Below are 17,874 nucleotides of genomic sequence, written 5' to 3' on the forward strand. Positions count from 1 at the left end.
AGTGGAGTCTGGGGGGCAAGACGACTGTTATGGTACCATGCTATCCTTCAGTGACATAGAGGGCGCTACCGTAAATTTTGTGCCGAGTTCAAAAAAGATCGCACTTCGCAGTTCATGGTAAAGTTGAGGAATTTGTATCAAAAATATATTTAATTGGCTGTGTAATTTTTTAAGTACAGAGGTACTGTGAGTGTGACAGACTGGTAGGTAGACTTACGATGGGAAAGAATGTTGCAACCCTACGTAGGATAGGAGCTGGAGTTACCCAGCATTTTCTCATTGGTTGTCATTTTTTATTTAGCTTAGGCCGAAAAAAAAAAGTCTCCGGTTTCTGGTATGGAGCTTGCCCCAAAAGTGGTGCGGCGACGCGGCTTTTTTTTTTTTTTTTTACTTGTTTTTTTTTTTTTTTTTGGCTTTAAATGTCGGCTGATGACTGCAAATGGTGCCTGACTAAACTTAGTGCAAATATATGGGAGTCCAAAGAGGCCACATAAAGCTTATTCTCGATCATAACCCCCATCTAAAAACACGTTAAAATTGTGCAGCAGCAGGATTCCAGTCAAACCAGTGAGTTTGGCGGTTTTGAGACATCATCTTGTATTGAAAAAAAAACTTTTTCATTTTGCCGACGCGCATGGCTACGGCGACGCGCGCGCATACCAGAAACCGGAGACTTTTTTTTTTGGCCTTAGCCTTAGGCTTAGGGACAATTAACCAACACCAATGACAAAATTTAGGGCTGGGACTGGGTAACTCCAGCTAAACCCGACGTTACCTTCAGCAGTTCAGTGGTTGTGTACGACTTAGCCAATTTACTGGACTACCTCTGTAAATAATGTTTATTTACAAGTAAACAAAACTGTATGTGTGTGAGTTTGTCTCTGCATTCAATAGGGGACGTTGGTTGAACAATAGAGGACAATAGGGTCCCAAATTCCCGAGAGTTCTCCAATTTGGCGATCATGTACAAAACATATGGGAGGTCTTCCTTAAAAGTACAAACAAAAGGGAGACAAGGGTGTCCACGATTGCAGGCAAATACACACACATGTCTGTGTGTGGGTAGGCCTGTTTACATGTTTTATGGCACACTGTAGGCCCTAGCCACAGTGCCTACTAACTACTGTGCCTATTGGGTAAACCAGGCCTGGTCAGGTTGCAACATTCTTTCCAACGTGGTAACCAAAACCACATTTTTCGATTTTGTTCAAACGAAGATGGAAATTTTGTTCGCGCAAAAATTGGAACATACAAGATAAAGAATGAGAAAACAAGAACATGTGTGATCGACTAAAAACTGGACAATAATGAGCAACACTAGAAATACTTAAATAACGAGCAACACTAGAAATAATTAAATATGGCCTATGTCATATCATCATGTTCAAGAACCATGAACATGGCATCAGTAACAAACGCTACGCGTAACTGTGTAGTAAAACCCTTCGACTTCGTCAAAATTTCAACATGGACGTCATTTGTCCAATAATATTAAGTATTTCCACGTGAAGAATACAGTGAATATTGGAATCAACGTAATAATCGGCATTCCAAATAAGTTTGAATTTTTGGAGAGAGAAATATGGAGGCGGGTCCGAACGTTTGTAACTTTTCATGATCACCTGGGTTGCTGCGCTGGTACCCCGACTAGCTGTACGCGCAAAATGATAGGAGCACGCCGAGTACCTGTTAGCTCTGCAAGTGAAATTATGATTTTCGTACGTGGTTTACAGTTGGTCCCGTGCAATTCAGTGTGCCTTGCGCATTTACAGTACATTGCAGTGATTAACCTATTCTCAAGAAGGTTTCCTCTGATTACCTGATGGGCCCTTTGATTACATCATATCAGCCATGTTAGTTTGCTAGAGTAATCAAAGATGACCTCCAACAAACCAAAAGAAAACCATATTAACCAATCATAAAAAGCCTCCACGCCACTGTGAATATAATGTTAACTAAAACTTTACAAGAAAAGCAACACCGACCAAATATCCACTTCCTTGTTAGGCCGGCTATATTCGACCAGACAAAGGGGAATTGGCACTGCCTAGTGTATTTATATTCCCCCATGGTGTTAATGAGAGTGTGAGATCTTAATCAAATATCAGACAAACTATCTTAAAATTGGCCCTGAAAATTACAGGATAACTAGTCGTCGAGAGGTAAAAAATTTGATATAGGTTTTCCTGTTTACCAACCAGGTAAAACAAGTTTTCAGGAAATTTTGCATGCATCGCTGTGTCGCTCTATAAAACAGAAAGTCAATCATTCTAGTATTAGAACCGGACAGATGATACCTCATGAATTTTTAATTTTGCACCAGATTTGAAGTTTCCTGAAGATCTGACATCAGCTAATAAAAGATGGCTTCGGCACGAATGCCGCAGGAGTCTACTTCTTCATATCAAGACTATCCAGCTAATCTGTCTTTGCTGAGTGATCAGTATCCAGTAGTGAAAACTCCAACGAGAGTGAATACTGCACCAGAAAGCAACAACAGAGGTAAGACCATGCCCCTCCACAAGACTTCCCTTCCCACAAAAACATACAATTCTGCTTCAATAATTAAGGCACAGAAAGGTAAATCTCTGAGTCAACTTATTCGGTATTTTCTTTGTTATGCAACAAATAAGAGTTTGAAATGAAAGTATTCAAAAATGGTGCTACTTATTGTTTTTCTCGGATAACCACCATAGGTATAATTTATTTTAGATTGGAAGGAGACCTGAAAATATCAAAAACAAGACCAAGACTATAAACGGTCATTCTGTAGGTGTCCAAATCTGGGCAATTTCAGTTACCGTGTGGTATCTACTATCAGTGTGACAGTTCAGGATCACTTTTTATACAAACCGATGTACACCCATTCATGTTCGGAGTTTCCATGTCCAAGTGATATCATTTCAAAGTAAAATGTCTCTTCAAGTTAAAACCAAATAAAATCTTGAAAACAAAGTTTGGTTACAATTAAATTAATATTTATGAAATATTGTGATTGTGAACTGTCAATGATCCGGAGCTGTCGCACTGATTGCACATGCATGTAAATAATAACGTTTTTGTTTAACCATCACAGCTGTGATATCAGCTTTATTAGGTCTTCAGGAAAAGATTCGTAGGCTTGAACAGGAACGCACTGAGGCTGAAGGTAACTTGAAATCACTGGCCAGTGAGACAGCTCAATACCGTGACTTGGTCAAGAGACAGCACACCGTCAAGCAAACTCCACATGTACCCAGCTCAAAGCAAACTCAAGGTAACATTGGATTTAACTCGCAAAAAACTAGTATTGCCCTTAATTTGCCTAGAAAATATATATCTTTTCATACCTGGTTTACCTGGGTTTCGTTGCTTCCCATTGATACCCTAATCTGCAACCGCAACTTTTAATCAATGTGGTTACAGATTGGATTTAGTTATAAAAGCAGACTTCCTTGGTCCTGACTAAGTACATTCCTGTCAGGAAAGAAATTTAAAAAGAACTGGGAAAATATGTCATTGCGAACATTTCTTCATACCAAGAAAGCACCAATTTCAAATTTGTTTGTACAAGTTCCCTCAGTGCTTATTGTCAAATTTCCAATGAGAATAGAGCTGGGGTTTGCTGTAACTTGGCCTTGGTGAAAACCCAGCTACTAATAGTACTATACATGTAGTAACATTAGGACTATTCTCATCGGAAATTTGACAGTTAGATTTGCCTCAAATGGCTTTTTACTTCAATGTTTTTCTTTCATTTATCCTCAAGAGTTACAAGGTCAACTTGCCTCTGCAGAGAGTCGTAGTCAGTTGTTGGAAAAGCAACTGGAGTATATGAGGAACATGGTACGTAGCGCTGAACAGGAAAGAGACAGTGCATTTAGACAACAAGAGCTTCAAAGTATGCAGCGGACGCAGAAAGCAAGTGAGCAAGTCCGAGCTGAGGAAGAGAAAATACGTGATTTGGAAAGAGAACACGCCAAATTAAAGGCCACACAAGCACTTGCGGAGGTATGTGTTTTGTAGCCAAAATGTGTTTGCAAGCTGGGAAAATCTTGCCTGCTGTAATGTGGTCTGTGACATTTTGTATGCTCACTCAATGGTTAGGCCAAAAGAAAAAATACTTCTGCTTCCGGTTACCCGACCGACCCTATTTTTAAGGCTGCGACCCTTAAAATTTTATCGACAATTCAAAACAAAACAAAAAAACAGATTGAAAAAATAAAAATAAAATCTTGTTGTCTTTTCTGTCTTCACAAAATACCTCTCAACAACCCTTTTGCGTCAAAAATGCTGGTATTTATTTGTTTTCTTACTTACATTTGCTATTTTTTTTTCAAAAGAAGCCTTCGTTATTTTTACAAATTCGCTTCGCGATATAACTACTTCGCAAATCGATGTCACGGTGACTATAATCACGTGCGTAAACCTAGCTCAAAGCAGCGAAGACTGGTTCCCGCCCCGCCGCGCAGGGGCCAATTTAGAAGACATGATGAAAATGCGGTAACCAGTCTGTGCATGGCTATGTGATCGATAGTGCATGTTAATTCACAGAATTGATATAGCTTGTCTATGTATGTATTTTCTGTGTTCAAGAGTTCATTTTGAGATCGCACTACTCGATGACAGGATAAAGGCAACTTATTTAATTGCTGCAACTATGTTTTATAGTGCTTTGTTTGGTAGAACTAAAATAAATAGGGAAAGGTACCATTAGTCGATGACTCACAGGTGAGGGTTCACTTAACGACAAAAAAATTCAACCACCCATTTGGCAAGTTGCGACTTAAACATCATTTAAGTTTCGTTGGACAGGTTGCATTTACAACAAAGGTTGAGTATTGTAGAGAATTGAATGATCACCTGATATAAATATCTTTATTATGTTCATACACGCTGTCTTCCATAGTGATTTATTTGTTGTTTTGTTTTGTTTTCCATTTTACCAAGGCTTCCCTGTCCATTTCCCAGTGCTTTCAGAGACTAACTTCTTTGTTCATGTGTAATGCTTTTGTTTTACAGAGTAAAATTCAAGACTTAGAGCACAAGGTTACAGAAGAGAAACACCAACGTGAAAGGCTGCAGTCCAGGGAAGTTCGGGTAATTACAGTCAGTGTGACAGTTCCCGATCATTAATTGTACTGTAACCAAACTTTTTTTTTTTTTTTTTACCAATTTGAAGGTCTATCATTGTGCAATTGTCGGGGAAAAGAAATTTTGGAAATCGCTCAAACATTACCTGCGATCCAGTTCGGCGAAATGTTCGCTTGTTTTTAAACTGGCCTTTGAAAGGAAGTGCATAAAGACAACATTCTGGTGTCCTGTGGAACGTAGCCAACATTTATCGTTTTTTCTTCACTGTCTTAGGTTTTCTTGTTGGGAAATTATCTTGAGTATCACTGAGTAAGAATGATTTTATTATTTGAATTAAATGAATTGCTGTATTCGCCAAAAGATTTTTATCCCCGCGTGCGACAGTTGCAGATCACCCATGCACACGATGCAGTTTTGTGTGCAGTTTACATGATGAAGGCGTGACACACAGCGCGCGCACTGAGTGCGCTGTGATTGGATGAATTTGTGCATGTAACAAGTAGCGCATGTGATCCGGAACTGTTGAAAGTGATTCGCAACTGTCGGGCTCAGTACTGTACAAAAGCCATGTCTGTGTGAACATATTTGGTTTTAACTTGAAGAGGAGTATTTTACTACGAAATGATGTCACTCGGACACGGAAACTCTGAACATGGACAGATGTACAGTGGTTTGGATAAAAAAGCGATCTGGAATTGTCGCACTGACTGTATTCTAATCAATGTTTGGGGCCTTTGCTGTTGTTTTACACCTGGAAATATTATAGACAAAGCTGTGTCATGACTGTAATATATAAATCCTAGTTTATCACTGCAAACCATACACTTTCCACCAGGATGTGTTCTGCACATACATCTAACTTCTATTCTGAAAGCTTGAGAAATTCCAAAAGAACAAACCAACTAAAGGTTAGACTTATTACATGCTTTCCAGAAACATGCATATTCTTTTTTTGATATTTGTCCAGCTTCAATCCTGGAATGAATCCAATAAGGTGTTGTCAGGCAAAGACACTGCACATAAGATGAAGAGAGCCAAGAAGAAGAAAGTGCCAGCCACCTGTGCACCTGTGTCCTCCAAGATACCTTGCCATAGCAAACAGCCCTGCACTTCAAGACATCTACGACTCAAAATGGAAAACGTTCCATTTGTTGCTGGCACGGTACGTGATTTAAAAATGGGAATCGTACGTAGCATATTATTACGTGTCCAACAAGCATTAGTGGAATCTGAACTAATGTAGTGCTGTGTATCCCATATGCAACATGGCCGAAAAAAAGTTTTGGAGACAGATGCACTACAATTTTCATGTTCCACCATTGAGCATGAGTTAGATAATGAGTCAGTCAAAAAAATAATCAGTCAAAATCAATCAAGTGACTGTTTTTAACAGTTAAGAGCTCACAGTCTACATAAAGCAGGATTGACTGGATATGCTATGCTTAGACTGTAGGTGATTGATAAGCCAGCTGTGCCTACCACTTGCCTGCTTATGTCTGTTAACTGAATTTGACTAGTCACAGTGCTTGCTTGAAATATGACCTGACTATTAGCGACTAGCCTGTGTATCTTTATACACAGACTATTCCCTCCCCCAATAACTTTGCATCATTCAAAATACGCAGTGGATGGACCGGGAACCAGTCTTGGTCCTCCCCCAACTCTCTGAAGGAGACTTGTGCACGGAGCCCATATAGCTCCATGGTTAAATAAAAAACTGAGGGGGGGGCTGAAGACCACATGACACTGGGGGCGCTGTTCATGATACAGGATGTATCAGCGCATTTCAAGCTTTTTGTACTTTTTCTCCCTTTCTCAGTACTTTTGAATACATTTCGGCGGTTGGAAAGTTTGAAAAATACCTCAAAAGATGCCTTTTTCTCTAAATACGAAATAATGGGGGGGGGGGGGAGTTTGATCCAATAGCCCAGACCCCCTCCCTGGTAAAAAAAGTGTTGCGGCATATATAGGACATAAAACAAAGTTTTTTACAAACATTTGTGTACACCTTTTCCCCATACTGATACATTATCGGTTGATTTTTGATACATTATCGGTTAATACGTCTATGCCCCCTCGGGCCTGTGAGCAACCAGAAAAAGTTCCTATTTCCCTCGCCGAAGAAATGGGACCCTCTTTCTGGTCACTCACAGTCCCTTGGGACGCATAGACGTGCACTAGTGTCCTCATTGCCAGTCTATATGTGCATAATATTTACCTTCAATTTTTCAGGCTATTACTCCCAGCCACAACGTCAACGTGAACATGCAGAATTTGATTGCTCTGATGAAGACTCATCATTCTGCTTGGTGTGGAAAGGCATCAATAAGGAATCAACCCAACAAAGTGAAATCAAAGACGAAGAAATCACGAGCATTAGCATCAGGCAACAGCAGTGACAGTGATCTCTCCGACTTGTTGCTGGGATTGCAAGATGAGTTTGGGCAGCTTGCATTGTGAGTATTGCTCATAAAATTGTAGTAATGGACTGTTCTGGATTTGGCTATAAATTGGCCCATTTTATATATGGGCAACATCATGTACGTCTGCCCTATGCCACAGTGCATGTTGTAGCTGCCTGCCTCATGTGTAAGTCAGGGGTAAGATTTGTCCAGATTTTTCCGGATTTCCGGACTTAAGTCAAACGTCTGCGGAATTTTTTACGGATTCCAGATTTCCAACGTTTTCTGTTTTCGTAATGTCGCCCGAAATCTTCTGGCAAAATATAGGCCCTAATTTAAGATAATGGATGGACTGGTGACAAGTCTAATAAGTAATGCGGTCAAGAACCTGAAAGACATAAATGCAGTGTGCACAGTGGAGTACTTGAGGACCAGACTAAAAATAATTTTCAATGCGTTTGCACCTTGTTTGTATATCACGTGTGGATGTGTGTGTGCATTGTGCATGCACTGTGCAGTGACGATCGTGAGCTAGTAATTCGTAAACACATTGGTGTCAATATTGCCGGGATGAGACCCATCAGCAGTGCGAGATTTTGATCAAGGAATTTAAGAGTGTGGTTGGAAGAACTGGTGATAAAGTGTCATTGTGGATGGAAATCAGTTTGAGCTGCAGTAGTGCTTTGAAAAATAGCCACCACCAACACAAACATGTTTTGGAAGCCTGGGAGTTTATAAGTAAGATTAGTAACTTAGCACCGTTAATATTTTTTGAGATTCGTTTCTTTCTCTCTGCAAACATGCAAAAGTAATAACATCACACACAGAAAAAGACATTATATTCAATGACCAGACACATAGCTGCCAACTATTACAAATTTTTTGTAATTATTACAAATTTTTTGATAGCCCTAACAGTCCTGAATCCTCCAATTTCAATACGATTTTGTACACCCCCTAGGGAGTTAGGGTTAAATAACGAAAATCTGATTGCCACTAAAAAATTATGAATTTCCCATTTTCTACCTAACGAAAGAAAAAACTTCAGTATCGTATTTGCTCAAAAACTTCTGCCGATATGTAGGCCCTAATTTACGATGAGACATGTTTTCCCTCAATCCCCCCCCCCCCATTTAATTTCTTTACTGAAGTGACAAAATTTGCATATATTACAGAAATTACGGTACATAAAATGTACATGCCCTATATACGGACATAAGTGCATGTACATATAAATTATACATGTACATCTAACATCAGTTGACATGTATACATACATGTATTATTATACATTTACATGTATACATGTCAACACCCTTTCTGAAAAGTTTTTAAAGAAGGGAAAGATTCCCCTAGGATTGAAAAATTGGTTCTTCTCCCCTTCCAATCAGACATTCCAATCAGCTTTCCAGTTTTATTTTACAAAGAATTAAGGATGCACCTTAGCACGGGATAACATTCTGGGATTTTGTAAGTTTTCGAACAGAAAAACTTAAAACTCAGAAGCCATGAAGTTTTACAATCTAATACCGTGGTGAAACAATTAAGAAATGATCACAAATGGTCATGAATGACCACAGGGATCAAGTAATGAATAGTAGCATTTAATGTTTTTGAATGATACTACAGTCGACTCTCATTAAAACGAGCACGGTTTAGACGAGATTTTGGTTAAGACGAGCATATTTTGTCAGTCCCGACGATTTGGGGAAACAATTTGTCAATCAACGAACCTATTCAGTTTTAATTGGCACCGTGATGAGGCTTGTCAACTTCAGCGCTGCAGTTTTTATACCAGAGCGCACAATTGTTTGCATTTTCACGTGTTGCATGAGGGGGCTAAAAGTGGACAACAAGCGTCTGCGGTTCCCGAGCTATCAGAAGGATTCTTTATGATGGTTCTCGTGCCGCCTGTACAAACAAGGCAGACAATAGGCCTTTGCGACTCCCGTGCCATCACAGGGTTTCTTTATGGTGCCGCCCGAAGGAAGAGGGCTGACAACGGGCGGTTGTTCCAGCCGGAACGCACGATCGCGGTTGTCACACAGTCACTTTTGGTGACTCCACAGGACAAATAGAATTTAGGAAGTTTGCCATACACTCCCATGAAATGAATGAAAACCAACTAGACACTTCTCAATATTCTATATACAATATACAATATGCAATTCTATTTACACAAAATCCCCAAATTTCACAAAATAGAAATTCACAAATCCAAATAATTTCTACAACTTGACTTGTTCAAATCCAGGTACAGATTTCCGATAAATTCTCAATATACAAACTTCTTCAAATTTGGTATTTCTCAACGCTTCAATAAATTAATAATCTCAAAAACAAATCACTTCCAAATTCAACTACGAGAATTTCCAATATCTATCAATTCTCAACTATTTCTCAATTTGCAAACTTCGGGTCTTAAACCATTGATCAATTACCAATCTCCAAAAACAAAATTATCTTGAAATGTGTTCAATAACCTTAAATTTCAAGTTTCACTGAGTTTCAGTATCTATATTTCTCAAACTTACGAAACTCACTTAAAATTCCAGAAAATTTACTGTCTTCAAAAATCACTTCCAAAATACAGTCTCAAAACTTCTACTGATTTCAAGATTTTCCAAATTCACCTACAATAACAATTTCAAATTCTGCAGTGTATCAATCCAATAAACTTCAACTCCAATATCTATATGTGAATTAAATTTCTGTTTTCAACTTCCAAATTTCAAGTCTAAATTTTCAATCGGTTTTCAATTCGGGTAAATCTCTTTCACATCAAAATTTTAATTTGACGTTTTTACAATCCACTGAAAATCTTCAATGCCAACCAGCCTTAATCAGTATTAAATTTAACCTCAATCCACTATCATAAACCTCAAACTGAATCTTCTGAAAACCTTCAACTTAAGTTACATATGCCATAAACCTTCTCCTGTTCTTAGCAAGTTTTACTTTTTCTACAAGTATTTTCAATATCTCCGGACCTCTAGATCAGGAAATCTTAATATTTACAGAATTTTTCCCGACACTTGATACATTATCAGTCCTAAATGTTCCGGGGACATCACAGTTGATAGGGGTAGGTGATGAAGTTGGCGATGCTAAGCTTGGTGATCACTGTAGTGCCACACCCCGATTCCCGTCCAACAGATCAGGTGGTACTGGTAGGGCAAGTACAGGTAGATCTCGGCACAACAGAGATGATGTAAAAGTGGATCAACTTCAAACCCTGGAATACGTGCCATCTACAGAATTAATATTATACCAAAATCCAGTTCACTAAATTGAAACCTTACATTTTTAGTCTTAAAGAAAAACAGAATTATTTTATCTTCATGTTTTCACAAAGCACCTTAATCTTACACTGTCTTGATGAACAATTTTGAGATTTAATACAATCACATAAAAGATCAATCAACTTGAAAATGGTGACAAATAATAAAATCAAAATTTGTGTAAACTTACGGTTAGGAGTTTCTTCATTCGTATATACTGAGAGAATCTGCTTGTCACACAAGGCTGTTGAAATATTCAGCACTTTTTAGGCAATGAACACACTGGATAGGTTTGGCAAAGCATAATTCTGCTCAAGAGTCCTGCAAAATATTGACTCTTCTGCTATCGGTCTCTGGTCTCAACTGACTAGGCCGCACCCCAAGAAACACTGACAAAAATTCCAAGCTCCACTAACCATGGCACTCAACAATAGTCACATTACAGCAACACACATACAATCAACCATACACCACATATCTGTCCTTATAGGGTACATTCACTCAACTGAGAAAAAGAAAAGCATGTGAGAGCAAAACCTGATTAAATATTCATTAGGCCTAAACTATTAGACAATCAGGGTATTTGGGGAATTAAACACACACAGAATGGTTCTTAAAGGAACTTTATTCATTTAAAGGAACAACTTGTACAAACTTACTGGTAAAATAAGAAAATTGCATATCAAACTAGGGAAATTACAGATCAAATGTTACAGCGGTAGGCCTTCCATGTTTATTATGTTTGAAAATAAAATCCCTGGAAACAATAAAATACCCCCCCCCCCCCCCGAACAAAAATGCACTTACCAAAAGTAGATGAATCAATTTCAGAAAGAAAAGTCCGAAAAATATTGAAATACCCTCCCAAAACCTCAGCTTAGTTTTGGAAAAAAAATAATGCGTGTTAAAAAAAAAACAAATCCCTGGCAAGTTTTAAAATACCCTCCCCCAAAAACGTATCCCAAAAGAATTAAAAATACGCAGTTTATTAATTTTTTTGGGAAAGTTCAAAACAAGAAAAACAGAAGAAGTCCCCCCCCCCCCCAACTTGACTCGAGATACGTAAAAATCCCATTTTTAAAAATGAAGTATTCTCCCACCCATGCTCTTAATCCTAATTAATTGTTGAACAAAAGTCACCCGCATTTCCCGCTAAAATTATTTAACATAACCGGGGCATTAACAATTCAACTCAAACCCATGCCCTCTACTGCCCACATTGAAAATAAATCGCTGGTATCCCCGTCTTCACGTAAACACTGAATGCAACTGTTCTGTTGGTCATCAACTAAAATGTTAATGTACTTACGTGAGTGCCTTCACGATCATGACAGGTAGGTGACATCGCATTGATACGGTACGCAGGTGGTGACGATTCCGCTTGCCCCGTTGTTGGGTTGAAAGTCAGTTTATTGGGGTTTTTTTTTTATTCTTTTCAATTACCATACAAGTTTTACTGTTACATACTGTCATGACTTCATTTTTTATACATCATAATTTCATGGAGAACATGATTTAACTTTTTAAAGGCAAATGGATTACAATTTCAACAAGAGCATGTGGCCTGTGCACGAAAAATGCTCCTAGCTTAAGACGAGGTTTCGGATATTACAAGGTATTGTCGGAAGTCCCATAGACCTCGTATTAACGAAAGTCGACTGTATTAATGTTTGACGCTATGAAACCATTACTCATGTTTCAGCGAGCATCAAGAACTCACCAAACACATCCAGGAGACCACTGAACTCAAGCTGCAAGACCAACTAGAACAGGAGCTAGAGCAAGTTTTCTCCAGAATGGAAGCTAAGGGTGAACAGATAAACAAACTGAAGAAACATAAGCAAAAGGTACAAACACCTTGTCCTAAAGACCTTATGTATCGCAGGCATCTCAGACGGTGTTCTTAATTTGAATTTAGTAACAAATGTTGGGGAGTGACGCGTAGTGGTTAGGGTTTGTGACTCACGATCAGAAGGTCAGGGGTTCAAATCCAGCTGCTGGTCATATGTTGTGTCCTAGGGCAAGTCACTTCATCCCCACTTGCCTCTCTCCACCCACTCCAGGAGTATGGTACCGGCATTAGCTGGGGAGTAATCTGCAATGGACTAGCATTCCATCTAGAGGGAATAGATATATTCTCAGTCATTTCATTCTACTGAACCGGAGATAAACGCAAAACGCCGGCCTGATTGGCCACATTGATTGGCCTCGTGACAGACTTGACTTTTTACTTTACTTAGTAACAACGAATGCATACAACCTTTACTCATACTTTTCAAGGCAATATAAACCGATGTCATCTAACTCCACCTAAAGCATAGCATCTATTGGCACACACTTAATGAACAAAACATTTTGTTTGCTCTTCTCTGATGTAATGTAATAAAGCGCTGTGTAGTCAGTGCTTTGAAAGTCTCTGATAACTGCCCACTTGATTAGTTTAATCAGGGAGTCTGTTACCTCAGTTCTAATCAGATGTCTTAGCTCTTGATCACTGGGCATCCAGGCTTGGTTGGCTGCTACAGATCTGATGAACTGTAGTGTAGTAGCAGAGGGAGGGGGGATGAGGTTGGCGAAAATCAAAGCTTGCCCAGACCTTGAAATTTGAAAAGTGGTTTGTTGTGGGGGGGGGGGGGGGAGAGTATTATTAGTTATCCCACAAGCGTGAGTTAAACACGGAATAATGTAGTCATCTGTGTTCCGTATGCCACAAGCATAAGTTGGTGAATTAATTCACTGTAATCTTCAATGTAGATGGTCGATGTTTGCTTATCATTTTCCCATTTTGTCGCACAGTACACTCATTGCCATCATACATCCAGTGTTGTACACTGGTGCTCTCCTATTCTCCCTCTTGATATTATCTTATAGTGCAGGTGCAGATCCAGTGTTGGCTCAAGGGGAGTGGGTAGCTTGGTGGGGGGGGGGGGGGGGTTAGCAGGCATGTGCTCCTTTTGTTCTGCATGATTTTCCTATTTTTGCGCCCAAGGGGGGTGTTAGACCCCCTAACCCCACCCCTCCTCCACCCACCACCCCCAATTTTCAAACTGTTCAATAGTTGAATAAAAACCATACAGTGATCAGCTATATTGGGAGAGGAACACAAAATAAATGAGTCCATACTTGTATCATTTCTGGGTGAACTTCTGTAAACGATAACTTAATTTTCCATTAAATTACAGATAGTGAAGAAGATGACAAACAATGTCACCAAATCCAAAATGAATGGACAAGTTGGGACTTCAAATGAAGGGGAAGTGAAAGTCATCACGACCGTCAGGACCAGAGGTACCGGAATAAAGACAAAGCCCATTCAGGTCATTAGTCCTGAGAGTAAAAGTAACAAACATATGCTTCATGACATGAAGACACTACAGACATCATTATGCAAAGATGATGTGAGTTGGGACTGACTGACTATAAATGTTGCCATCCACCAGGAGTGCCTGGGTGTCTCCATCCGTGTACATAGCAGTTATTGTGAATGTGGAAAATTATTTAATAATTGTTTTTACAAAATGACACTCTTCATGGAATCCCAGACCTTGGCGTTTCAGAGTTATGCTGAACTGTAGAACCCAAATATATTTCAATTCCAGATGGGCAAACTATATGTATTTTCCGTTGTACCCACTTTCAGTCATTCTAACAGACTGTACACCAGTCCTTCAGTATACTATGTCTCCAAACAAGTGTCCATCTCAGTATTTTCGAAATAACAGAAACACCACAAATTAAATTTTGAAAAGTTTTCCAAAATGATTTCAATCCCCAACCACAGCCCTTTTTCACAAAATGAAGGATTTTACTCAGCTTACATAACACAGTACATTTGCACTGAAAAAAAGGCAAGGAATTTGGTCACAGTGACCCAAAATATTGTACGGATCAATGGACCATTGTGCAGTGAGACATGAGGGAAATTAAATAGAACTCACAGGGGTTTAGGCCAAGGATTAGGAGTATCTGTACAGTTAAATATTTTCAAAATTTATTTTATGGTTTTGTTTGTTATTTGAAAACTATTTAGACGGACACATTTTTGGGGGACATACTGTAGTTACTCCTAACTGTTGCAAACACCCTACTCTCTGGAACACCTAGTGTAAATTAATAAGTGTCAGTAATATGTGCATGTATATAGATATTTATATATTTTATTATTGAGTTTAATCCAACACCGACATAAAAACGATATTGTTTGACAACACTGGGTGCTGTCCAAGAGATGACCAGCTGGCTTGGTACGGACTTGAACACATGATGTGTGGCGAGTCCCTCCACCACTAGCTTGCCAGGTAAGCTGGCCTAGTCACATTCAGTATAGCAGCAAGTACCACAATTAATGATGTTACATCCAGAAAAATTGTGCATATTGGATTCAAATTAAAAGCATTGATTGATGCACCTGCTACTACATTGGATTACACTTGGCCAGCCAATCCCACTAGCTCAGTGATTGAGTGGTTAAGATGTCTGCACTTGGTTGTGGGTTCACGCCCCACTAAGCAAGCTTTTGTGCATTGTTTTCTCACATGATTCTTGGCCATCACTTAATATACATAGCTTCCGAAGTTAAGTCAGTGAAGGGTAAAACCTGGCACGAAAATGTATCTCCCTGAAGCAAAATTCCATCAAAAATTATATAATTCGATCGCAGAAATGATTTTGAATTCAAACTAAGAATTGTTGTACATGTATGGTAAATTCTTTAATTGTTTTGGTTTTTAGAAAGTATTTCATTATGTGTGGATATTACATGTAGGGAGCTGAACTTGCAGTCTTCCTGACCTGTAGCATGTAGTATTTTGTTTGTGATCAATGTTAGTTGTTTGCATTGTTTATTGGATTAGAAACAGACAATACATACTAGTCAATATACACATGGATGTTTTCAGGTACTAGATAAATTACCTAGATTACATGTAGTAGATGATCTGCTAGAGCCTCCATCTGTTCTCATCTATGCAATCTTTGAAATTCAACAATGGACAGTATACATTTCTCTGCAATCTTTGAAATTCAACAATGGACAGTATACATTTCTCTGTGTAAGTTCAGACTTGTTTTGTATAACTGTTAACATGCAATTCAGAAACAAGATTACATATATCTATGCATTGCTATTTAATGTCAACTGAATATAATTATATTAGAAACAGACTCCTCTACATTATATTCATAATTATCAGACCTAGGAATCACTGATTGTCATGATGGTTCCAGAAAAAAAATGAAGTTTTAACTACCAAACTTGTCCTGGCAGTACTTCAAGGAATTTGTTCATGGTATACTCTATTCCACTTCAATATAAATGTGAATTTGGTGAGGTCACCACAAAATATTGAAAATTGATATCAAACTGTAAATCAAATTAGCCAAAATGAATGCTGGTTAATAGATGACAATCTTGCTGGTATACATGTATACCATTTTTGTTAGGCGCAAAACAATGTTTTCAATAAGAGGGATGAGTGATTTTACGTTAAAAAAAACATATACATGTACGTGTCTTTTTTTAGGAGGGGATCTGAAATCAGGGAAATAAAGTTGTATACAGCAATATCAATGAATGTACCTCGAATCGCTATCTTCTCAGTTGACATGAAATTGACAACAAAAAATTTACATCAACTTTAATCTCATTTTTATTTATTTGTATGTTTTCATCAGTTCCTTTTATTCTATTTAGTCTGCCCTAAAAATTTCCATTTACGCTTTGAATTTTCTCGGAAAAATTGACCTCCTAGCTCACTTTTCTAGTTTTATCGAAATAAAACCTTGCCCTTTGCGTTCACTGTAAACGGTCTCGATATTCGACTCTCCCTCCCTCAGGCCTACATCCCCGCCCACAAGAAGATCAATAAATCGGCATCCGTTGTGCCGCTGTACTGGTTGGCTCGATGAGAAGAATCACAAAAACAATCTGCGGTTGGTATCTTAGACGTGTATACAAGCATTACATTGTGGACTCCCGAACAAAAGATGACCACTTAAACCAGTTTTCAGATACAGGGTGAGTTAAAAAACAAACGAAACCCATATATCTGGACCATTGTTTTAGTAAGTTCTGCATGTGGCACTTTCCAAGTCTAGGATATGAAAGCCCAATTCACAAGCTTTCTTTTAGTACAAGAGGTATATAAATCACTATGTACTTTTCAAGTTTTTCAAGGAATTTTAAACACAACCGCCGTTTGAAAGTTCTGTCCACGGATCACAAAAAAGGTAAGTATTCTTTCAGCAAATACAAATCACATAGGGACGTGCGTGAGTCGTTTTCGTGTTGCTGAACGCACACCTTTTTTTGACCCGTGGACAGAAGTTTAAAACGGTGGCTGTGTTTAAAATTCCGTAACTTGAAAAGTACTTGAGTGATTTGAATTACTCTTGTACTAAAAGAAAGCTTATGAAATTGGGCTTTCATATCCTAGATTTTGATAGTGCTACATGCAGAACTTCACTAAGTCAATAGTCCCGACAATTGGGGGGGGGGTACTCACCCTGTATAGTGGACCAGCCAACGTGGAATACATGAATTGGACGACAGTTTTGGTAGCAGCAGGCAACCATGTCAGATCAGTCAAAGAATGCAGGAGAAAATGTAGGTGCATGCCACCCTTAATTTTGACCCAAATATACCTAATTTGCATAAATCTCTAATCCCTGCCGTATTGTATATTTATTCCCATATTTCGGTATATTCTGTATATATTTTTTTTAAAGTTTGTTTTGATGATTCTACTTACACACCCTTTTTAAGCATATAAGTGGCTGAATAATTATGAGGACATAGTAACATCCCGAATGGCTACTAGTACTACCTTCAAATTGCGCGCATTTACCTCGTGTCCAGAAATCATCGTGTACTCTTGCCAAACCTCAGCACCGATGAGCTTCAAATTCACCAAGTTGCTTACTGGCACAGTGACCCTATGAAAACTTTATGGAAAATCATGTGTACAATGAAACATTGTGATATTTAGCCCAGAAAAAGAAAACGGGAGAGAAAACGAGCTGGCTGTCCGTAAACTGGGCTTAAATAAGGCGAAGGGTCGCCTTTCTCGCCTTACGTGGGAAACTTAATAAAAGTAATAATAATGGGAATTTCTATAGCG

At 38.6% G+C, this 17,874-nt stretch overlaps 1 protein-coding gene across 2 annotated transcripts; it reads left to right on the forward strand.

The window, feature by feature from the left end:
• The first annotated feature begins 19 nt into the window (after positions 1-19).
• Positions 20-16,560, forward strand: LOC119722947 (centrosomal protein of 57 kDa-like). 2 transcript variants are annotated; one of them, XM_038193368.1, is made up of 9 exons: positions 20-117; positions 2,324-2,502; positions 3,077-3,256; positions 3,749-3,990; positions 5,002-5,079; positions 6,041-6,235; positions 7,306-7,529; positions 12,459-12,603; positions 13,939-16,560. In XM_038193368.1, the coding sequence occupies exons 2-9, from the start codon at positions 2,364-2,366 to the stop codon at positions 14,167-14,169; spliced, it is 1,434 nt and encodes a 477-aa protein (XP_038049296.1). In that variant the 5' UTR covers positions 20-117; positions 2,324-2,363; the 3' UTR covers positions 14,170-16,560. The 2 variants fall into 2 exon arrangements, with proteins under 2 accessions (XP_038049296.1, XP_038049297.1); XM_038193369.1 differs by having other exon boundaries at positions 80-203.
• The last annotated feature ends 1,314 nt before the right edge of the window (positions 16,561-17,874 follow it).

This window comes from Patiria miniata, unplaced genomic scaffold (genome assembly GCF_015706575.1).
Source record: "Patiria miniata isolate m_02_andy unplaced genomic scaffold, ASM1570657v1 HiC_scaffold_16, whole genome shotgun sequence".
Taxonomy (NCBI): Eukaryota; Metazoa; Echinodermata; class Asteroidea; order Valvatida; family Asterinidae; genus Patiria; species Patiria miniata.